This window comes from Colossoma macropomum, unplaced genomic scaffold (assembly GCF_904425465.1).
Source record: "Colossoma macropomum unplaced genomic scaffold, Colossoma_macropomum, whole genome shotgun sequence".
In the NCBI taxonomy this organism is placed as follows: Eukaryota; Metazoa; Chordata; class Actinopteri; order Characiformes; family Serrasalmidae; genus Colossoma; species Colossoma macropomum.
The window spans coordinates 14,403,730-14,427,879 of NW_023494793.1; the positions used below are offsets into that span (position 1 = coordinate 14,403,730).

At 39.5% G+C, this 24,150-nt stretch overlaps 1 protein-coding gene across 1 annotated transcript in view; it reads left to right on the forward strand.

Moving 5' to 3' along the window:
* The window catches only part of ntrk2a (neurotrophic tyrosine kinase, receptor, type 2a), a 77,548-nt gene extending 58,337 nt beyond the window's left edge, over positions 1 to 19,211 (forward strand). The window contains exons 13-19 of the mRNA XM_036578580.1: positions 1,105 to 1,293; positions 5,222 to 5,352; positions 7,215 to 7,387; positions 8,283 to 8,523; positions 15,716 to 15,874; positions 17,628 to 17,831; positions 18,056 to 19,211. Coding sequence (XP_036434473.1) covers positions 1,105 to 1,293; positions 5,222 to 5,352; positions 7,215 to 7,387; positions 8,283 to 8,523; positions 15,716 to 15,874; positions 17,628 to 17,813 — 1,079 coding nt within the window. The 3' untranslated portion in view covers positions 17,814 to 17,831; positions 18,056 to 19,211. The remainder of the gene's footprint in view (positions 1 to 1,104; positions 1,294 to 5,221; positions 5,353 to 7,214; positions 7,388 to 8,282; positions 8,524 to 15,715; positions 15,875 to 17,627; positions 17,832 to 18,055) is intronic.
* The last annotated feature ends 4,939 nt before the right edge of the window (positions 19,212 to 24,150 follow it).

Consider the following 24,150-nt stretch of genomic DNA (forward strand, 5'->3'; position numbering starts at 1 on the left):
CAAACAGTGAATGAAAGCTAGCATGAGCCAGCTAGCATTGTGCAGATGAGCTCATAAGCTTTTTAGCAATGTTAGCATTTTGTTGTGAAGCAGACTTAGAAAATACACTGACCACCTCTCTGTTTCTATACTTATTGCATATTAGCCCCCTTTTAACCTGCTCTTCAGTGGTCCCCACCCCCACAGGACCACCACAGAGCAGGTACCATTTGGGTGGTGGATCATTCTCAGCACTGCAGTAACACTGACGTGGTGGTGGTGTGTTAGTGTGTGCCGTGCTGGTACGAGTGGTTTAGATACAGCAGTGAGTTTTTTAACACTGCGTCCACTCATTGTCCACTTCAGTAGACACTCATACCTTGTTGGTCCACCTTGTAGATGTAAAGTCAGAGACAGTAGCTCATGTTGCACAGTTTGTGTTGGTCATCCTCTAGTCCTTCATCAGTGGTCACAGGTCACAACCCACAGGACGCTGTTGGCTGGATATTTTTGGTTGGTGGACTATTCTCAGTCCAGCAGTGATACTGAGGTGTTTAAAAGCTCCAGCAGCACTGCTGTGTCTGATCCACTCATACCAGCACAACACACACTAACACACCACCACCACATCAGTGTTACTGCAGTGCTGAGAATGATCCACCACCCAAATAGTACCTGCTCTGTGAGGGTCCTGTTGAAGAACAGGGTGAAAGGGGGCTAACAAAGCATGCAGAGAAACAGATGGACTACAGTCTGTAATTGTAGAACTGCAAAGTGCACCTATATAGTAAGTGGAGCTGATAAAATGGACAATGAGTGTAGAAACAAGGAGGTGGTTTTAATGTTATGGCTGATCCGTGTAGATGAAGTCATTAGAGACGACTTCTCGATGACTAGCATTCATAATGACTAGCATTCATGATGACTAGCGTGCGTATCTTTATCCACTAAAAATAAAGCAGCAGGAGAGCTCCCTTAGGGCCTGTCCTCTTCAGTTCAGAGAATGTAAGCAGCTGTATCATAAGAGCGTGACAAAGAAACTCGAGTCATTTAATTTTATAGGGAATTTACGAGCCTCTTTAAACCTTTATCTTCTCTTTGTTCTTTACTCACTCTCCTCCTCAGGGCCATCGTCGGTCATTAGCAACGATGACGACTCGGCTAGCCCTCTCCATCACGTGTCGAATGGCTCCAACACGCCTTCGTCCTCTGACATGAACACAGACACCGTCATCATTGGTATGACCAAAATCCCCGTCATCGAGAACCCCCAGTACTTCCGCAGCACCAGCAGCCTGCTCAAATCAGACACCTGTGAGTAGACATGAGTGTTTTATCTATATTTACTGTTCAGCTGTCTACTAAAAGAACAGTATTCAAGTATCTAAACTAATGTTTTATATTGTTATGAATCAAAAATAAGAACATTAAAGGTCTGACATTTACTTGTTATGCAGATGATCCATACCTGACCCTTCAGGTTTACTGGTTCATCTTTGTGTTATGAGCGCATGTGATTTAACAAACTATGCATTGACTTACAGCATGAAATCTCTACCCTCAACTCTAACTTTTTACGCTGTACATTTGTCTTGTTTTTGAAAGTTGTACATATAGCTCCACTTACAAAGCTAAACTCCCAAAAACTATACCAATAAAACAGAAAGCAGTGATTTGTAAGTCTGCTTAGGCCTGTAAACAATACAAAGACAAGATCTTTAATGTTTTACCTTATTAAGTTTATTGTTTTTTTGTAAATATACACTCATTATGAAATTGATGCCTGTGACAGATTCCAAAAAAAAGTTGAGACAGGATCAATTTAAGATTGGCAACATTGGGATATGGTGATGATGCAATTATATTTGGGTATAAAACGAGCATCCAGTAAAGGCCTAGTCCTTTATGAGCAAGGTAAGGTCGAGGCTCATCACTTTTGCCAAATGCATCAGGAAAAAATCCAACGATTTTAGAACAACATTTTTCTGTGGTGCTTAATATCATCAAAAGATTCAGGGAACTGGGAGAAATCTTTGTGCATAAAGGGCAAGGCTGAAAACCACAACTGTATGCCTGTAACCTTCCATCCCTCAAATAACACTGTATGAAAACAGCCATGTGTCTGTAATGAATATCGCCACATTGGCTTGGGAATATTTTAAAGAAACGTTGGTGCATGCACAAATGCAACTTAAACCTGTACTATTTAAGCCATATGTCAACTTCGGCATAGTGGAAGCCAGCAATATCCAGAAATGCTGCTGACTTCTCCCAATTCTCAAACTCATCTGAAATTGACTGATAGAACCAGATGTCAGGTTCCCCAGGCCAAAGAATAAGGGACCATCCATTGTTACCAACATTAAGTTAAAAAACTAGGGTCTGTTATGGTATGTGGGTGTGTTAGTACCAATGCATGGCCAACTTACACATCTATTAAGGCACTAATATGGATATATATGCTACATATGCTGCTCCTAGACCAGGTTTGTCAAACTCAACCACTAAAAGGGCCATATTGAAAAACAACAAATCTATGGTCCAGCTGTGTTTTCCTTTTAGTTTTACTTAACATTTTGCCATGACCTGAACGGGCCATTGTTTATTCAAAATATCCCAAAATTACAATGGCAAAAAATAGGCACTGAATACTTGAACAATTCAAAAATAATTTTAAATAAAAACAAATTGTTTTATATAAAACAATAGACTACATTAGTTGCAGATCAGTGTTAAACCTCTTTGAATGTCCCCAGTGTACAGTAGGTTTTTCTGTTCTTTTTTTTATTGTTTATTTTTGTGGTGCTGTCCAATAGGTGGAGTGCTTGCTGGGAAATGTAGTACAGCTCGTGTTGAAATAGGCTAATATTAATAAAAAATGAAAATAATTTTGCAGGCCAAACAGGATTGTGCCACAGGCTTAAATTGACCCATGGGCCTTGTGTTTGACACTTGGGTTCTAGACAATGACCTTTTCAGTGGAGCTCGTGCTTTGTTAACATGACGACACCAAACCACACTATCAAATGCAAAATGCGACAACGAAGGCCCAGATGTGCAGCTGAAAACTTGAAAAATGAAGAATAGAAAACTGGACCACTTGTTGTCTTCAATCCTCAAACGTAATTAAATGTTGTTGAAAGGAAAGGTGATGTAACAGGTGATGTAACAAGTTACTCCTAACGTTTTTTGGAACATGTTGCAGGCATCAAATTTGGAATGAGCAAATGCTTACAAAAGTTATAAAGTTCCTAAGGTAAAACATCAAATATAATGTTGTTGTACAGTTTCTTTTTCAACACAAGTCAAACAGAATCACTGCTTTCTGTTATTTACTTATTTTAGAATTTTAGAGATTTACAGGTTTATGGATGTGGATGTCAGCTTGAGACACAATATCTCATGTCTGTGTTGCTACATTCTCTGCAGTTCTGTGTCACACCCTATATATAAAAAGACTAATGTACAATTGATCATAGTGCTATTTTTACAGTAAACATGTCTTATTTGAATAACTGATGAATATAAAGTTTAATTTAGCTATTTGTGTATTGGAATAAGCTTTCAGTACTTGTGAGCCGTCCTTCTGCCCCACTGTTCTCACCGTCTGTCTCCAGGCCCGTCTGTCTGTCCCTCTTAATCCGATGCATGTCTGTGTGTTCTGCTATTTGTGTCTGCCTATAGATAGCCATCTGAAAATATCCTCAGAGTAATGCACATCTGCCTGCACACACACACGCTCCCTTTTTACACCCTCATATTTCACCTCCCTCTTTATTCTCCTCCTCCTCTCCGTCTCTCTGTACTTTCTTCCCCACTCTGGTTCCTTTTAATATTGGGTTATGGTGTGCAGTGAGTTACTGAAGATCGATGCAGCCTCATCATCTAGACCTCGCTAATGTAATCGGCTGACTGGCTAGTTTTTCTTCAAAAGCATTTCTTAATCACATCAGAGATAAATCTCAGAGAGCTGCGTTCCCTCTCTCTCTCTCTCTCTCTCTCGCTAGCACAGCACACTAAACGGCTGATTAATCTCCTCTTATCTCCACACTGTCCTCACTCTGTTAGGGGACGTTTGAGTTCACTTAGCTCTGTGAGGCATCTTTGTTCATCCCAAGCAGAGAACCTGTTTTACACATTTAAAAGCACATTATAGCACATTTGTAACACTTCACTTTGCTTTTGAAAAGGACTGCAAAAAAATAGGTGCAAGTTTTTCTTTTACAAGTAGCATCGGTCAAAATGGAAATGTAGCTTTAAGGCTGGCTTTACATGGTAAAACTTTCATGCAACTCATTGCATGTTGTGAGTTGCATGCAACATAATTTCCACACAGCTTTACAGTTACACAAAGCACTTCAAAAACAATGAAAGTTACACGCAACACATTTGATTGCTCTACTAGTTAAACCAGTGGTCAGCAACCCAAAGTGTAAAGAAGAGCCATTTTGTCCTTTTAACCAAAATCAAACCACCTTGGGAGCCACAGCATTTTATGCCCATTTTACCATCTTGGCTGTAAATAATGTCTCAGTATGTGCTACTAGTATGGACTAAAAAATATAAATGAAAACACAGACTTACTTTGCTCTACTTTAAGTTTTAGCTCAGTTATAGCTGCTTTTCTCACATCTCCGGCAGGAAACTTTTCCTCAAAAGTGAAATAGTTTCTTGTAAAATGTCTCTCAACTTTCAACTTTTTTAACAAGGCCACATGTGGATCACAATAACTGCAGACTAAAGAAGACAAAACGGTGGCACAAGAAGCCATTTAAACAGTTGTTACCTAGTGGCTAGTTAAGCCAGCTCGTTACAGAAACATTAGCTTCAGTAGACTTGTTTGTATGTTGTCATGGCTCAGGTAACTGACAATGAGAAACTACCAACCTTGTGTATATTCAATCAGAATCTTATTTTCAACCATCCAATGTAGTATCTTCTATTTTGTTTTCTTGTCTGTTGATCCTGTCAAGTCAGTTGTTTGACATGATGTTGTTTGATATGATCACATTAATATGATACATTAGTATCATATCGTAGTATTTTGATTGGCTGTTTCATGGAACTTGTTTGACAAAATTGAGACAACTATTGCAGCTGAGTTTCAAGTGAATTGCAGGACACTTTACATTATGCAACTCAAGTGCAATTTAGTTTCTTGTAGGTTTCAAGCAACTACAGTTGTGTGCAACTTTCATCGTGTAAAGCCAGCCTAAAGAAGCGTGTATGTGTGTATTTTCAGTTGTCCAGCACATTAAGAGGCACAACATCGTCCTGAAGAGGGAGCTGGGTGAAGGAGCCTTTGGGAAAGTGTTCCTAGCTGAATGTTATAACCTCTCACCTGACCAGGAGAAAATCCTTGTGGCTGTAAAGGTACTACATCCACAATACATGAAGATCATTCTGTTGGCTTTTTAGAGAACAGGATATGGTTTATATCTTTTCAGTTAGCTTTAGTATGTCAGTTTTAGGAAAAATTAGCCATATTTAAATAAACTGAAAATAAACAGTCTTACTAAAAGTGTGTGATTTGTGAGAGTGAGGACTAGAAGTGCATACGTAAATTTATTTTTTATTGATAATTACCCAGTTGATTAATATTTATAGGTATTTCCTAGCACTCAGTTTGAAGTTTGAGTAGTATTTTGAACCATGAGGCAAATTGCATATAATTTAGGAAAAAAGTTGGTTTAAACAGGCTGGTTACTGCATGGTAAATATTAAAACTATCTCAAAAATAATAAATATACAGCTGTATGCGACAGTTTAAACACCCCTGGTTAAAGTACATGTTTTTTTTTTTTTTTCAAATTGAAAATAACACATCTCCAACAGGGAACAACTTTATCTATGGGATTGTTATGCTAATTTTAGTGTACAATTTCTTTATTTGAGTTTAACATATTCGGGAAACATAAAATTTGCAATGTAAAACTTTTGCACAGGCTACATTTTATGTTTTTTTTCTTAGAATGTCTCAATATGTTAGCAAATAGATAGTACTTGTGCATTAAAATGTGTGTAGAGGATGTGTTAAGTAATTTTCATCTAGAAAATCAAAAATACATGTAATTTAACACTCAAACTAGGGGCACTCAAACTTTTGCATATGACTGATTGTGACTTGATCATTAGCCACATTTGTCAAATGTGTAAAAAATAAAACCTAAACCATAATTCAAAGGGAGCCATGGCACAGTAAGCAGCCCTGCAGCAGCCTGTTTTCTTTCTGTATTAAGCTCTTATTTTCTGGCAGAGGTCAGCGCTGAACCTGTGGGAGATATCAGATTATGGAGGTAAAGGTCAAATCCCATTTTTTATTTTTTCCCCTACCCCTTGTTTTCTTATCTCACCCTGTCCCTTGGAACTGAGTTATTAGGGGTAGTGGTTGAAACTCTTCTCCTACGAAATGTGACAACACTCAAATAAAGGAGAACATTACTTCATTAACAGGCAACCAGTGGTGCTCTGTAGGCGACCCTGCCAGTCTGCAATGATAGTAGAGGAGGGTAAAGTTCAGCCACCTCGCTGCTGGGCTTTAGTTACATTTAGGGCATCAAATCCTTTCAAAGAGGGGGATTCTACAATTATTTATTATCGCCCACCGCTAATTCTTCGGTGATATGAAGCTGAAGTCAGCTATTCACCAGCTTCTTGCTTGAATTTTCCTGATCCACCTTAAATGGAGCAGCATACTACAAGCGGTTTTTGATGCTTGTTATGAAGAAATGGGCCATAATACATTGAAATGACATTAAACTAAGATAAGACAATGGTTCTCACAAATTTTTAATGCAGAAAATTCTCACATTTGTGGGTTTCTTTGGTCGCTCGCAAAGCCATCTTGCCGTATTTTCTTTTTTTCTCATAACATTCTGTTTGGAGTGTGCCTCTGAAAATGTATCCCTAACACTTCGCCCCACCCCTCTATCTCAACAAAAATCGAGACACCCTTCCCCTAGACGTGAACACGCAAAACGGAGGGGTAGGGCTAAGTGGTAGGGGCGAGGGGTGAAATGAGATTGGGCCAAAGTTCATTACTTTCACCATGTTGGTAAGAGTTTGTGACTAATGTAAGAAGAAATTGGTCCAATTATCCAAACACTGTTAGGATTTCTTCAAGTATAAACTTCCCCAACTACTAACCACTCTCTGATATGTGTGTTTATGTGTAAATATGAATTTGTGTGTGTGTGTGTCTGTGTGTGTGTGTGTCTGTGTGTGTGTGTATGTAGACCTTAAAGGAAGCCAGCGAGAATGCACGTAAAGACTTCCATCGTGAGGCCGAGCTGTTGACCAACCTGCAGCACGAGCACATTGTCACCTTCTACGGCGTGTGCGTAGAGAGTGACCCCCTCATCATGGTATTCGAGTACATGAAGCATGGAGACCTCAACAAGTTCCTCAGGTGTGTGTGTGTGTGTGTGTGTGTGTGTGTGTGTGCGTGTGTGTGATAGCAGCTGTTTTCCAGCAGTGCTTCCTCACATCCTTCCTCTGTGTCCTTCTTCCTTCTGTGATCTGTTAAATGATAGGGGTGCGGTTACCATTTCGAAACCTGTTCCAAATCCACAGGAGACATGAGAAATGTCTGAGTCTCAGTACTGTACCACCCACATCCCCTCCGTTTGTTCTGTAAGCACTACTTCCCTCAGCACAAACGCTGCTCAGTGGGTGTCTTGCGTGTCTGACTCAATTCAATTGAATTCAGTTCAACTGAAGCTTTATTGACTTGAGCATATTTAGTTACAGCTAGAGCCTGGATTATTTGTTTGAACTCATCCTGGTTTGGACATCATTTCCCAAATATTTGTCTGGCTACGGTCAGGTTCAGATTCTTAACGTGGAGGAAGAATGCTTCTCATTATTACCTACAAAAAATACATATTATATTTATGCATTCGGCAATCAGTCTCATCCAGAGACGCTTATAATTTAGTCATGTTACAGAGGTAGGTGAATGTAGTGTTTTGCCCAAGAACTCTTAGTGGTGTAACATGATGTGCTTGCTCAGGTGGGAGATCAAACTCTTGTCTGCCATGTGGGGGGCAGCTAGGTGTTACTAACTGTGTTATACCAAGACTTAATATTTAGCCTTATATGCAACTTCTACTCTTTATTTGTCTGTGCTCCCTGCTCTCTCTTTCTTTGTCTCTCTCTCTCTCTCTCTCTCTCTCTGTGCATCTCTGTATCTCTCTGTGTATCTCTTTCTCTGTCATTCGCTCTGTGTATATCTCTTTTACTGACTCTCTCTCTCTCTCTGTGTATCTCTGTATCTCTCTCTCTCTCTCTCTGTGTCCCTGCAGGGCTCATGGTCCTGATGCTGTGTTGATGGCAGATGGTCAGGTGCAGCAGCAGGCCGAGCTGACTCAGTCTCAGATGCTGCACATTGCTCAGCAGATCGCAGCAGGGATGGTCTATCTGGCCTCGCAGCACTTCGTGCACAGAGATCTGGCCACGAGGAACTGCCTGGTGGGCGAGAACCTGCTGGTGAAGATTGGAGACTTTGGCATGTCGCGCGACGTCTACAGTACAGATTATTACCGGGTGAGGGCTTCTCACATCTCCCTGTGTTACTTCCTGTCTCTCTCTCCCTCTCTCTCCCTCCCTCTCTCTCCCTCCCTCTCTCCCTCTCTCTCTCTCTCTCTCTCTCTCCTTGTGCATAAAGTGGTCCTGTAATCAGGTCAGTTTAATACAGATTCATTGTTTTAAAGCAAGAAATCTTTTACAGTCTGACAGTTTGTGGCTATTTAAATATAGAAATATCAGAAGTAGAGATAATAATAACAGCAACAGAATTAGCACACTATAACATCGTAAACAACTACAGCAACCATTTTTATTGTCCTCATAATTCATTTGCAAATCAAGGAGATTTTTACTTCTTAGATTGTCTATTTTTATTTATTGATTAATTTTTTCGTCATTTATATGTCCGGAGCCACATTTAAAGGTTATGTTTGTCAAGTGACTCACCAAATAATTTATGAATTACATTATTATATACAGCCTTCTGCCCAATAAGCGCTGGGATAGGCTCCAGCCCACCCCACAACTCAGTAAGATAGGCGTCTTAGAAAATGTTGGTGTGTGTGTATTATTATATACAGTACTGTTACAAGACCATCTTTCAAGCTGTTCATCAGGAAAAAAAGCAGAATTCAAATTTAGCAGTAAAGTACACAAAAGCCCCAACAATTAAATTAAACTAACCTAAACTTTTCACACCTCCAAAGTTCAGTTATAGAAGTTGGTTGTGTTCTCTGTTGCGTAGACACTCCCTCAGCTCCCAGCGCTTTCAGCAACCCACAGAGATCTGTGTGTCCAATGAATTTAATTTTACATGAAAAATAAAGTTTAAGTGTCTCAGACACAAATATTCACAATTTACACATATACATATGCACCAGTCATTCTAAAACTATTGAAGAAAGAACTCATACAACTAAAATGAAACCAACTTTACTGCTGACGGGACTGTGCTTTCTTTATGCATTTCAGAACTGTTAGTTGAGGTTGGCTCACCTTGGCATTAACATCTGGCCACATATTGTTCTCACAAGTTTGATTTACAGCAGGTCAATCTGTAGAATTTCACAGATCAACAACAAGAATAAAAGAGCTGATGTCCAGATCAGATCAGTTTGCTGCTGTAGAATTTGGCCATATGGAAACCAGCAGAAATGACTGATTCAGATGTCTTCAAGAAAACACTGCAGATATCAGTTCTACCACTAAATATAAAATACTTACTAAAAATTCTATAGATTGGCTGAATAAAACACAGTGAACTGCTGCTGTTGGGGGGATCCTTCAGAAATCTCTCATGGCAGCAACCCATCCTTAAAACTCTTAAATTCTACTTTTGATCTGAATGATTTGAAACGGCACATTTCAACAAAAGTTATGTACGTAAAAGTTGAAAGTAAATCTGCTAGTAATCACTCTGTTTTTATAATGTACCTGTAATCTGATTACTGTCTTTTTTTACTGCAACTTTTACTGAATACAGTTACTTTTTTGTATCCTGGTTATGTAACGCTGTTACATGCATCCTGTTTTTACCCAACCCTTGCATCCACTTGTTTGTGCACTACCTATTGTGGTGATTTATGTGCACTGTGTAAGAGTGCACTTGATATTCTCCACTGCACTACAGATAAATAGCAAGTGGCTATAGAGTCTAAAAATAATGCAGTATATAATGAATGAGGGCCTACATAGCCGTCATCTGTGCTTTTATTTGTCATTTCTTCTGTGCAGTTTTCTACCTGATTCACTGTTCTAACTCATCTTCCACTGAATAAGACTTTGTTATTCCTAAATGCCTCCCATGCAAACTCTACCAAACTCCAACTGTCAGGTTTTTGGCTTTTGTAGTGATAGTTTAACAATGATACCAAAAATACGATAGTTAAGTGACATCATACTAACTTGTCATGTACTAAATAGTCTATTGTAATGTTTTCCTGTACGGATCTGGAGTACCCGAGTGTATCCCATTGATTCTAAATTCACAAATATGTCCCCTACCATTATAACTACAGTTTACCTTGAAATATTATCATTTCAAACACCTTATTATTTTGTCATCTCACACTTCAAATAGTCTTTCTCATGACATTGAAATGTTAAAAATAAAGTTTAGTTTTTAAGAGTTACAAGGGCTAAATGGCACCCAAATTGTGTTTTGGCTTGTAAAACTGGAAGAAGTAGTATTACTCATTCAGGAGAACGCAAAATCAACATTATTCTCATGAAGATATGATGGCAATAGTAGATAACTCAATTACGTCCTCAGCAGAGACATCCTTCAAGGACATCCCTCTATTAACGCACTTAATAATAACGCAATAATCAAATTCATCCACTTGGGGAAGGGGTCTGAAGTTGCACATTGGGTGCAATTACAAATTTCCACCAGAGAGTCTCCAAATCCCCAGAAATTATGTAGTGCAGTGTTAATAATCTTGTTGTATCAAGCGTGTCGAAGTAGGGAAAACACTGAAATATGCAGGAGAACGGTTGTGAACCACTGGCCTTGACCCTTAACAGGTGATGGAAGGCTTCTGTGTTAGAAATCAAAGCAGAGGTCATGGTGAAGAACATGCGAAACCTAAGCATTTTAGCCTGTTGATTCTTAGACCTCACTGAGTTCATGTCTGCAGATTATGAGCACACAGGAGGAAACCACAGAATCTATAGGCTTTACTCAGAGAACGAGCGCTGGAACATAAGATCCAGACGCACTGAAAATAAGTGAGGATCAATATGCCCTCCATATTCTATTCCCCGCACTTATTGAGCAGCTCTGGAGAAAGCGTCCTGACTGTACCCAGTCCCCTCTGTGATGTCAGCAGTGTTTATGTGCGTGAGCATGAGCATGAGTGTGTGTGTGGCCCCACATTCACCGTCAGTAAGTCTCTCTCAGATTAAAGGGGAGGGGGGGCGTAGAGGGGTGGACATGGGAACAGGAAAGGGGGGGGTTTCCATGGTGACGGAGAAGGAAAAGGACAAGAGCGCCGGCGCCGACAGACAGAAACTGAAAAAGTCATTAAAGAACTGTGATTAGCATTCACCTCCCCATCCGCCATCTAGAGTACAGAGACAGCTGGAGGGGGGGGGAGTCAGGGGGGTGTAGAGGAGTAGAGGCACTAGAAAGGGAAGAGACAGTAAAAGGAAAGTAAGGAGAGATGGAAAAAGGGAGGAATGAAGAAGGATAGGGATGGAAAGAAAGAAAGAAACAGACCCATTATGGGTGTTCTGTTATTTTACACTTGAGATGTTGCGTTCATTGTAATTCTCCCCCTCAGTGGATCCACCTTAATATCCAGTGTCATTTAAAAAGATCTTTATCTTCGAAACCCAAACCCAAGTGTGTGTTTTTTTAATGTAAACATTGTTAAAGTTTCAAAACATACCATTCATGCAGTCTATCCATGCTATGGTAGCTTGTTTACACCACTTGAAAAGAAGGTCATATAGGATGTCATAATAGTGAGGAAGTTTTTCATAGTTATGACTTACTGTCTCATGGATATGACTTAGTATCTCACATTAATGGTTTAGAACATTTGAGAACGTTTCTCTTAATTATGACTTAATATCTCATAATAATGATTAAATTGTCATAATGAGTTATTAAGTCATAACTGAGATACTAAGTTGTAATTTTGAGATAGCAACTCATAATTATGACAGTAAGTTATTATGAAATGTTAAGTCAGAATTACGAGATACTAAGTCACAAATATGGCATTGTAAGTCAGAATTATAACATAGTAAGTCAGTATTATGAGATACAAAGTCACTATTACGATAAGTCATAATTATAAGACAGGATCTCATAATTCAGAGAGGAAGCCATAATTATGTGATACTGAATAACAGTTATAAGATATGAAGTCATAATTATGGGATACGTTCTTATTATTATGACCTACTGAATGGCTGTATTTTTTTTCTGTAGTAGAAATGGGTGTGAAGCCTCAACCATGAACACGTTGTGACTGTCCATTCAGCCTGCTTCAGTTTAGCCCTGCCCATTCATGTCGAAGCGATGTAGAGTGTTGTTACTACGCACAATCTGTAGTAGAGTTATTGGACTGGAAGAAAAGGAGAAAACATTTAAATGTTGTGCTCTTCCAGGCTGTCAGGAGGCAAATCCACCATCGCAGTCTTCCAGGATTTGAAGAGAGAGGCTGAAGTTTAACATCTCTGAGAATTCAGTCCAACCTTAACAGTTTGTCCGGTACATTCTAGCCCGGACCACTTTTTGAATGTCGTGCAACACAGGGCAGCCAATCAGAACAGGGGTCATTAACATATTAACATACTTAAAAGCACAGTAACAAAAACAGTGTATAAAGAAAGGAAAACTGCCCAAAAATGTGATATATGAAGCCACACAAATAACGAGTGCAATTCAGAGACAAAATTTCAAAAAGTAAATGTAGAGTATGGGGCCCTTTAAAGCAGCAGTAGTGATGCCTTGCCAGTAAGTTTACTGAAGTTCAGGCATTTCTAGGGGCCGATCACGTGATCACGCTCTCCAGCTCATGAGTCAAGAGCCGAACCCGGCCCCTTTTGTGATTGTAATGCAAGTCAGAAGTGTGTGTATGTGTGTGTGTGTGTGTGTGTGTGTGTGTGCGTGCGTGTGCGCGTGTGTTACAGCCTCAGGCGCAGAATTGATTAGCCCTATAGAACATCAGTTTCCATAGAAACAGCTGCTGTGAAAAGCCAGCGGCCGAGGGGCGGAGCCTGGTTGTGAAAGCTGGTTGTGTAATGCTGGAATCTGGCGCTGAATGACATTTTTATGGAGCCTTGTAGATCACTGTTGCTGACCTTATGAAACTTCATAGATTTCTGTGAGTTTATAAACCTTTATAAAACACCACTGACACCATGAATCTCTATAAGCTCTTGTTACTGACATTACTGAGAATTACGAGCATAAAGCCTGGGCTGCCATGCAGCAGCCATTCAGCATGGTGGTTATCAAACTTCATAAACCTCATGAAGCTTTAAAAGCTGAGCAATGGATTTGTAAATGCAGGGCATGGATGCTGGAGGACACATGCTGAGTCTGCATAGTCGCCATGTTAGCTGATAGCTGTCCCAGCCAGGACAAATGGAAGAGGCAGTGTTCATTTGATGAATCATGTACTTCACTTGGTTCACAAATAAACGTACCTTGTTAGAAACCCTTACCTTATAGTGTAATAGTTAAAAACTGTACTCCATCTGTTATAAATATAGAAGAGGAAGTCATTTTATTACATTGAGGGAGTTACAGTGCACATCACTCATAAAGGCTAACATGGCTAGTTATAAACAGAAGCTAATGGAGATGGTTAGCAAGAACTCATTTGCATAATGCACACCGGTCCCAACTAGTCATCATTCGCTATTACCAGCTTAAGCGTTTCTGACTGCATGAATTATACATTCAATGGCCTCTTTATTAGAAACCCCTAATAAATAACTAGAAGCTCCACCTTGCTGGTGTACAGCTGGTAAGGGGGTAAAGATTTTAACATAGTGTCGAAAAATAGAAATAAATTATTGATATTGAAGGTTGAAAATGTCATCGAATCTTGACCTCAGTATCAAAAAGTGTAATAAAATCAAACCTATAAAAATATGTGCATCATTATACCTATAAAGATACTGCAGCTTTTCCGTTTATGTACAGTTTATGACTGGTTTTACATGGTGACACTTTCATGCAACTAGTTTTGTGCAATGCAGTTTCCATGCAATTTGACAAACACTCCACTATTAGCCAACAGCTTATATTTATAATACACCGTACAGCTCTGTCTACATAAAGTCATCTGCACTGTTATTATTGGCTGTTTCATGGAAACTTGCTTCAAGAAGTTGAGATGATTGAGTCTCAAATGAGTTGCAAGTGAGTTGCAGGAGGCTTTATATTATGCAACTCAAGTGGAATTTAGTTTTATGTGTCAAGTAGCTAAAGGTGCATGAAAGTTTTGCTGTGTTAAGCCAGTCTAAGTCGTTCTCAGTGGTCAGTTTTTGGTTCTCTGCCTAAAACAATATCTGGTCAACAGTGGACATGTGGTCAAAAACTGGCCAGTGGGGTAAAGAGTGGTTGACAAGTCGGCTTTTGTAATAAATTGGTCAGTTGCTGTATGGTCAGCTGACCTTTATAGAGAAGTGCCCTACAAAACCTCCATTCCAACCCACAGGTCTATAACCTCAGTCCACAACAGTAAAAGCCTTGGCAGGTATCTTTATGAGTGTATGAGTGTGTCAGACAGGGAGACACTAAGGTTCATAGTAGTGGTCTGATAGACTGCTTTTTTGGAGATTCTCCCACTCAGTAAAGTGTCTAGGCTCTGTGGGACTGATGAAGAAGCCTAAAAGCTTTGGCCCTTAATATTTGATGAGTCCAGTATGTTAAAACAATTAATATGAGGCTAATCCACATACTGCACTACAAATACGTAATTAATATTTCAGTGCAAACGCATTATGGAAAAGCTAATAAATGAAGCGATGGTTTTTTTGGGGTTGAAGCTTAGGTCAGTCCAATTCCCCTGGAGCCAACAACGTTCAGAAAGTTGCTGTATTACTTCAGCTCCAGCTTTGTAAATACAATGGAATTTTATCTTCAAAGTCTTACCCGTTTCTGCAATGTTTTTGTTGATAAATACAAAGAGAAAATGTTGGAAATGACTTCAAAACAAAGGCCTTAATGATTATTTGGACTTCATTGTGCATTGTATAGGCTGTTCCAGCTCTACTAAAGTTCCAGAATGGTGAGGAAAAACATTATAAAGTTCATCTTGTATGAAAATGATGTTTTCTGAAAAAGAATATGTACAGTCTACTTTTCTCAGTGGTCAGTTTACCACTTCAGATCCACGTTTTTAGACTACAGACAGTTAATCCTACTGCAAAAGCCAAAACAAGAAAAGGTCTTTGCAAAATGCTTTTGTTGGTTGGCACATTTTGGAAGTACGTGAATATCCTGAACAGGATTCCTTTTAGCTGCTGAACACTGGTATTTGATCTTAAAAACTTATGTGAAACATTTAATATATTTCTGGCACTTTAAACGTTTGTCCAGCAGAAACAGAAACAGTGTTAAAATGTCTCAAGGAAAACTCTGATCCTGAAGTACAGTATTTGTTTTTGTTTTGACTTTGTTAATTTATTCAGCAAGTGTATTCTGTATTTTTGACGTTCGATCTTCTGAATTTGCCTTTTAAAGGTGGGCGGTCACACTATGTTGCCGATCCGTTGGATGCCTCCAGAAAGCATCATGTACAGGAAGTTCACCACCGAGAGCGATGTCTGGAGTCTGGGAGTGGTGCTCTGGGAAATATTCACCTACGGGAAACAGCCCTGGTATCAGCTCTCCAACAATGAGGTATACACACACACACACACACACACACACACACACTCACACTAACTCTACAGGCATTAGCACTCTGTTGAGTGGATTGTTCATAATTCGTTATCTGTGCTGTACCGTACAGAGTGCTGTGTTATGTGCTGCACAGAGAAGAACATTCCCATTAGGATTAGTTTTAGGGCCTGACCGAAATTTTGTGCTGATAACAGTACAGATTTTAAAGATCTAGTAATTCTGTTATTCCATAATATTGCTTGAAATAATTATATGTTTATAATTTTAGATTCCATTTTTTTTAGTTGACTGACTGATATGATGGTCTCTTCTCAATTTTTGCACATATTCACAGTCTTAAATACTATATTGTAAAAGCATAAATTATAAATAATTAATTATATTAGGAAGAGAGCTATGCATCATTACTTGCAATTTTAGTTCTGTTAACTGCCTCTTTTATTTTTTTATTTGTTGATAGTTCTCTTCACATAAACGTTACCACTTCATAATAAAAATGTATAGATGATATTAATAAAAATGTTATAAAATGTTATAAATAATCATAAAAATGTTATAAAATCTCATTCTCTTGCTGAAGGTTCGATTTAGAATTTTGTTTTTCTAACCATGAGAGTGTTTTTGGTTCAGATTCACTTGTTCATCTCTATTGTGGTGATATATTTAAATAGGGGTGGTTCATACTGGGTTCTGCAGTGACTCATGCAATCTGAATCCAATTAGAAAGTTCTGGAACTAGACATGAGTGATCTTTGTCATAACTAGCTAGTTATTTTTGGATAATACATCAGAATTAGCCTTTTTCGTCAGAGTCCAAAATACTACTCAGACTTAAAATTGAGCATTAGAACCTGCTAGTAATACCATATCACCATTATCATGTCAAAACCTCCTATGTCCAAAATGGTCACTTTTCAGGAGAAGGGAAAAAATGTTCTTAAAGCTGCACTATGTAAACTTGATTGAAAGAAGTAGCATTACTGAGTCAGAAGGAAAAAAGCACACTGAAATATGGTGCATGTATTGCTGCAAGTCACCCTTTAAACCCTAAAATAGTAATTTAAAAGTCGGAAGAGATGCCGGAGTTTTTCAAGCCGCATCATACGACTTTACATATTATTATCACATGCACAGACTCAAAAAGAAGGTCTGGCACCAAGTTTCGGTCTCAATTGCTAAATCAACATTATACTGATGGAGATGTGATGACAGTTGTAGATAATTCATTCACATCCTCGGAAGACACGTCCTTCACCAAGCTTTGACTGAGTTCTCTTCGAATACTCTTTCAACATGCTTGCAGTCAACAGATTCATCCGCTGGGGGGAAAGAGTCGTATGATGTGGCCTGAAGCACAACTCGTGTTACAATATGTTCTTCTGCATGTTGTGCGCAGTTACACATTTCCACCAGAGAGGTCTCCAAATACAAACATAGAGTAGCTTTAAATTTGATTAGAAGTTAATGTGATGTAAGTTTTTTTCCAAGTAATTCTAAAGCATTTTATTGCTTCATGTAATGTATGAAATAATATGATTTAATATAATACATTTAATAATATGAAATGTTAACACAATTTGAAGGGCAACAGATACAAGGCTTTGTTCTGAATGCTAAATGATAAGGAAAAAAAGGACATTTTTAGCATCAACCAGCCCTTGCTAGAACATTTTAGCACCAATCATGTAACTGTCCATCATATCTCTTTCTTGCGACTGCTTCTGACCACATGCTCTTTCGCCACCCGCAGGTGATTGAGTGTATCACTCAGGGTCGTGTACTGCAGCGGCCGCGTACCTGCCCCAAGGAGGTGTATGACCTGATGCTGGGCTGCTGGCAGCGAGAGCCTCACACTCGCCTCAACATCAAAGAGATCCACAACCTGCTGCTCAACCTGGCCAAGGCCTCGCCCGTCTACCTGGACATCCTGGGCTGAGAGAGAGGCAGTGTGCCTGTATGTGTGTGTCTGTGTGTGTGTGGATCCCAAAACTGCCTCTGTTACCCCTGTCCCTCTCTTCTTCTCTCCTGTTCCCCCCTTCACTCCTGTCCTGCTCCTGTCATTCTAAATGTGTAGCGTGCTAGGCAGCAGGAGCCTCATTTATCAGTATTAGGAGCAGGAAGTGAAATACGACACTGAAAAATGACATTTATGGAGTTTTTTTTTTTTCGCGCTATCAGATCACTTCTCCACTTGGACGGAACGGATACTCGCTGTGCAGTCGCAGTGTCGCTGTAAATATTGTCTGGTCTCGACGCGCATAGTTTTTCCAGGACTTCAGGAACAGCACTGTCCATCCTCCGGAACTGGAAAAATAAAGTAACTGTATAATATGTACCATAACTGTGAGCGATGGAGGAGTGCAGTCCTTTATTCCTCCATCTCATCCTGCCTTTTCCCTTTCTGCCCATGCTCATACATAAAAACAAAGAGTGCAACCATAGCATGGTGATATACGGCCACATACGCAGACTTCTGAGGGAAAGAATGGGACGAATAGGGTTTCACATTTTAGAGACTTTAATGGAACTGTACGCATTAGCTGTTGACCAAATGTCATGTGGCAAATGGCAAGCCTGCTCACTACAGCACCAGGAGCCTTCAAGGCAGCCGTGTTCCTAATAGCGCACTACTGAAGGGGATATTGAGTCATTTGAGACGAGGCCATGCCCATGTTTCAATACTGTTAGTGCGCATTTAGGACAGGAGCCCAATTACCCTGAGTGGCTGATTATGATGGGGTAGGCTAAATTATGGCCTGCTTCTCTCCCTCTCTCCCTCTATCTCTCTCTCTCTCTCTCTCTCTCTCTCTCTCTCTCTCTCTCTTCTGATTTACCATTCAGTTGAGGCAGTGATGTAGTGCTCAAGCCAGGGGTTACGCAGCTGTTATGGTGTAATATATATTTCATTACAGTACTAATGTCTGCTATTAGCACCTATTCCCCAAAGACCCACATGGAATGCAGAGGAGAGAAAAAAGGGACAAAATGAAGAAAAACGATGGAAAATGGGAGTCTGAAATGATTTTCCAAAACACAGCCCGTTTAACAGTTTTATTTATTGTATCCACAAACTCTCCCTTCGGCAATGCACTTTTTAATAACAACAATAACCACATGAAGTAACAAAGAACTCTTGAGACTTGAGACACATAAATTCTCTTTTTCCGCATTTTTCCCTGCTTAGTTATCTGAGTCAGTTGATATAAATGTGCGCACCTACACATGAACACAGTTGTAGTCAGACTGTGGTGTAAGTCACTAAAGACTTGTAAAGTTGTGTAAAATTAGCTTTAGTCAGTTGTTTTTATGTTTGAGCTGTTTTTGTTCCCTTTATTTATGTATTTATTTATTTATTTAAGGAGGAATTCTGCTGATTTAACTTAACAGTCATTCAGAGTGATTTGATGTGGAGATGGTGATAGGAACCAGACATCTGAAGAGTTTAATGCTAAAGACAATCCGTCACAGAAAGTTATTAGTTATGAATATGAAGAGTTTGGCTTAAACAGTATTTTTTAAAAAAAACATTCATGGCATGGAGGTACATGCAGGGCGTTAGAAGGCAAAATAGTACCAAAAGAAAACATTTTTTTCAGATTTATTACTATTTTAACATTAGCATTACGAATGAAAACTCAGGAGACACGTGTAGGTCGACTTGTTTTAAAAAAAAAGTGGCTATATTTGCGTTGTAGATGTTGTGACTCCTGGTTCCTATCACCACCACTGCAAAGAACCCGAATCGTAACTTCCTCAACAGTGAACCATTTCCCATCAAACCACTCTAAATGACATCTCTTATATAGAAATTTAGTACAAATCTGTGGAATTCCACCATAACTGGATGCACTTTTGTATTTTGTTGAGGTTTCTGTCTATAAATTATTTTGTGTATTGATCAGAGTGAATGTATGAACTGGGTTCCCGTGGTGGACGGTACGGGCGAAAACTGGAAGTGAACTTGAAAGTTTGACCAAAAATGTTAACCATGCTAACAATGAATGACTTCCAGTAGGGTCGTTAGCATGACCTCATTTATGTAATGCTAACTGTTGAATATCGGTTTTCATTCAGTTGACCAAAAATGCATATGGCTATAAAACTGGTGCCGATTTTGGTCAAACATTTGGCCAGAAAAACGTCAATTATTGGTTTTTTGGTTCAAAAGTTTTTAGCCATGTTAGCATTTCCGGTCAGTCTTTTCCTGCAGGCATGCCGGAACAGGGCATGTCCTGAGTGAAAAGGCCTTTGAAGCAGGTAATGTATGAAGATAAAGGAATGACAGTTAAGCTTGCCTTATGTTAAACTCAATATTTCTCTTCTATATTGGAACAGAAAACTGTGAGTACATATCAACCAACCACCTGGATCTTTTAGGCCATTCTCCTCTAGTCTTTCTCCTCTAAGTGTCTAAAAGCTACTCCACTGTCCATACTCAGGCCATCTGGCAGCAAGCTGTGGGCCTTGTACTCTCCAGCCCCGAGGACGTATCTTCTGAATGCCTCATCATTAGCGTTGTTGAAGCGGCAGGCTGGATAGACGACAGCAGATTAGAGGAAACTGCTGCCATATTGCCTTCACCTGTCCAGGCCTCATGGAAAACAATGCTTGATGGACGAGACAGTGGTTAAGGATGTAAAAGAGGAGTTCCTAACAGTACATATGTGTGGAGAGAACTAAATGTCTCTTATTTTAGCAGGTCTCTTTATATTATACGCGGTTACACACTCAAGCAAAAACCCTGTTGACACAGAACAATGACATCAGTGTTACAGTACGTGTATCCATATGATCAGATGCTCTCAATGACGTTGGGGCACTTGTGATACATTGTATTTAATAAAAGTGTCATGTCTTACCATGTTAGCTTGTGTGTACGTGTGTGTATTGTGTAAGTCACAGTGAATTGTTTACGGCTCCGCGTTTATAGAGCAGTCAATACGATTACGTACAGTAGGCCTAAATTACATGGTCAGGCTTATTGACTTAAGGCCACATAACAGCTTGATTTACAGCTTTGTTCTTTACGTGCTATTGACTGAAAGCATGTCAAAGCAGATGATGTGGAGTGAAAGACACTGAAGTAACGTCCACTAGAGCTTGAAACATTTGCCTGAATCTGACGGGACTCAACTGCTTACGTCGGGTTTGGTCCAGTTCTGTCAGGTTTGATCAGGATGGGGCGTCAATTCTTAAGAACCTGTTCACTCGGGTTGTGTTCAAATTTCATGTTACAGTTCCCACAGCGTGCTGGAGTCACCCACTCAAGAATTTAGCACCGAGGTCCACAAAGCCCACGCCAAAAACATTTGGAATGTTGTTCTAAAGCATTGCTTGATAAATACATTCATTAAAATGGAATTTTGTATATCACCTCATTTTATAGATTACTTTTATTCATGACTTAATGATGGCTATTATTGTCGCTATGCGATAATTTAGGCAGCGCCATCTTATCAGGTTTTATTCAGTACTTTGGGTGATGATGGTCAGTTCCAGACAGAATTATATCGGGCTCTGGTCATTTTTGGACTCAGTTTGGGTTCGGACAAACATTTGATATAAGAGCGTCTTGATTGGATAAACATTTTGATACAGCAAAAATGAGGAGTGCCTGAAAATCATGCTTATGTTGACATATTAATGAACTAATTTTAAGTTTATTAGAACATTTAACATCTATAAAAGTACAGTATTTCTGAATAATGCACTATCCACACAGTGATATGTTAGCCCCAGCTAATATACGCTTGCAAGGGCAGTTTCCCCCTTGTTCTCGATTTTGAGGAGGCAAGCGTTTTTTTCAGAAGGGTTTCTCTCAAACTGGGCTTACTTTTGTTCATATTTCATGCAACATTATTAGAAATAAACTGTACCTAATTTGCCCCAGTCTTTAAATGTACTGTTTAATGCTTGTGCTTATTGAATTGAGAGGGTATTGAACAATAAAATAAGGTATGATAAGATTGTTACACTCCTGACGTTCACATGCATGGCTTATATATCCTTATCATTAATGAAAGATAGGCTGACTATTAGCCATCTTCAATTCAGTATCTGTATTCTTAGAATCCATGAGTTGTGAAAAAGCTGTACTGGTGCATCTCTGATATGTAGTAATGGGTAATAACAGTAATGGGCTGCTGAAAATGAAAACTACAGCATGTAGTATAATTGCTTTATATAAATCACTGCACACAATATACAAGATATGTAGGACATGGAGAGGAGGGAGAAAAAAGAATGAGTGTACTGATCAATCAGGGGATCAATACGGTTGTTTTGACACTGTACATTAAGCCCTAAGTAATTGCCAGAGGGCTAAATGCTTTTAAAAACACAGCCAATGACCCTCAGTGCAGTCCCTGTTGTTTTCACTCAATGCAGAGCAGAATCCTCTGTGGAGTTTGCAAGCGTGTGTGTGGAAGTGAATACAGACACTCCCTGACCACTTTATTAGGTACACCTGAGATATTTCTGAGGAGATTAGATAAAAGACAAAAGATATTCTGCTTGAATGAAAAAGGAGTTTCCAAAACTGGAATTCAAAAAAGACCCCCAAAGCTGACACCATCGAGCTTTCATCTTTGAGAGAGAGGAGAAAATCAAGCTCCACTCTTGCTTCACATCTGAAAAAATCCTCAGGTGTTTCTGTCCATCCCTCCACTGTGAGGAGACAACTCAGCGCTATGAGTGTGAAAGGACGTGTAGCTGTCAAGAAGCTCTAAATGAGAAAAGGAAATTAAATTAAAGAAGCTGCTGGTGTTCTCAGAACAATGGACTGACCACTAATGAGTCCAGACCTCAACATCACTGAATGTGTTTGGGATTATTTGGATTGTGAGAAGCAGAAAACTTCTAAGGCTGAACTTTGAGGTGTGGAAAACTATCCCTGCAGATTTCTTGGAAAAACTGAGAGCAACTCTCCTGTAGGTGCCCTTTGTAGTTCTACAGTTACAGACTGTAGTCCATCTGTTTCTCTGCATGATCTGTTACCCCATTCATCAATTGTGAGGACCCCGACAGGACCCTCACAGAGCAGATATTATTTGGGTGGTGGATCATTCTCAGCACTGCAGTAACACTGACGTGGTGGTGGTGTGTTAGTGTGTGTTGCGCTTGTCTGAGTGGATCAGACACAGCAGTGCTGCTGGAGTTTTTAAACACCTCAGTGTCACTGCTGGACTGAGAATAGTCCACCAACCAAAAACATCCAGCCAACAGCGTCCTGTGGGCAGCGTCCTGTGACCACTGATGAAGGACTAGAGGATGACCAACACAAACTGAATGGCAACAGAAGAGCTACTGTCTCTGACTTTACATCATACACAATGTGGTTGGTCCAAAGGTAGATGCATCTAATAGAGTGGACAGTGAGTGGACACAGTGTATAAAAAAAAAAAATCCAGCTGCACTCCACGCTAGTATCACTGCAGTGCTCTGTGGTGGTCCTGTAGGTATTGCTTTGAAAAATGAAATAATTTATTAAAATCTTTGCATTAATAAGAACATTGCCGTTGGGGTGACCGTGGTGGTCTCCCTACTCAGTGGTATCTTATTTAGCACCTTATTTTATTTAAGGTCTTATTTTATGGAGTGATATTAGCAACTTTCAGCCAGCATCTGAGATGCCAAATGGACCAACTTGGCAAGGGTGACCACCACAATCACCACACAATCAAATTAGCCAACACAGTGGATAACGAATAATATGAAGGTTGTGTTGATTGTGGTGGGTTGACGCATTAGATAAGCACTGTTAAAGCCTGTTTTCAGTTCACTGTTTTGTGATGTCATACAAACCATCACACCAATGTATATCCACCTATTCAGCCTGCAGCACTTCAGCTCCGCCCACTCATGCTCGAGTTATAAGGAGTGTTTTAATCTAGGTTGCGTTTTGAATGAGGCACAATACAGGACAGCCAATCATTTACATGCATCAGTCTTAAAGGCACAGTAACAAAAATAGTCTGTTTAAATCAAAGGGATACAGAGAGGTTGGAAAATGGTCATGTAAAAATAAATTATGACTGGTTTATAAAATAGCACAAACATTAGAAATGCCCTGTTAGAAAATACAGTTTAGACCAGCATAGCTGGTCACCAGCAAAACCAGCACAGTAGTCACTGTCCAAAGAAAAAGAAAAGGGCCAAACTTTCTTAACTTTCTGTAAGTTAATGTAAAGAGGTTTTATTCCAAGTGATTTTGGAGAATTCATACTGGTCCAATCATCATGAAATTTTCACAATTTTCACAATGTAAAGGACAG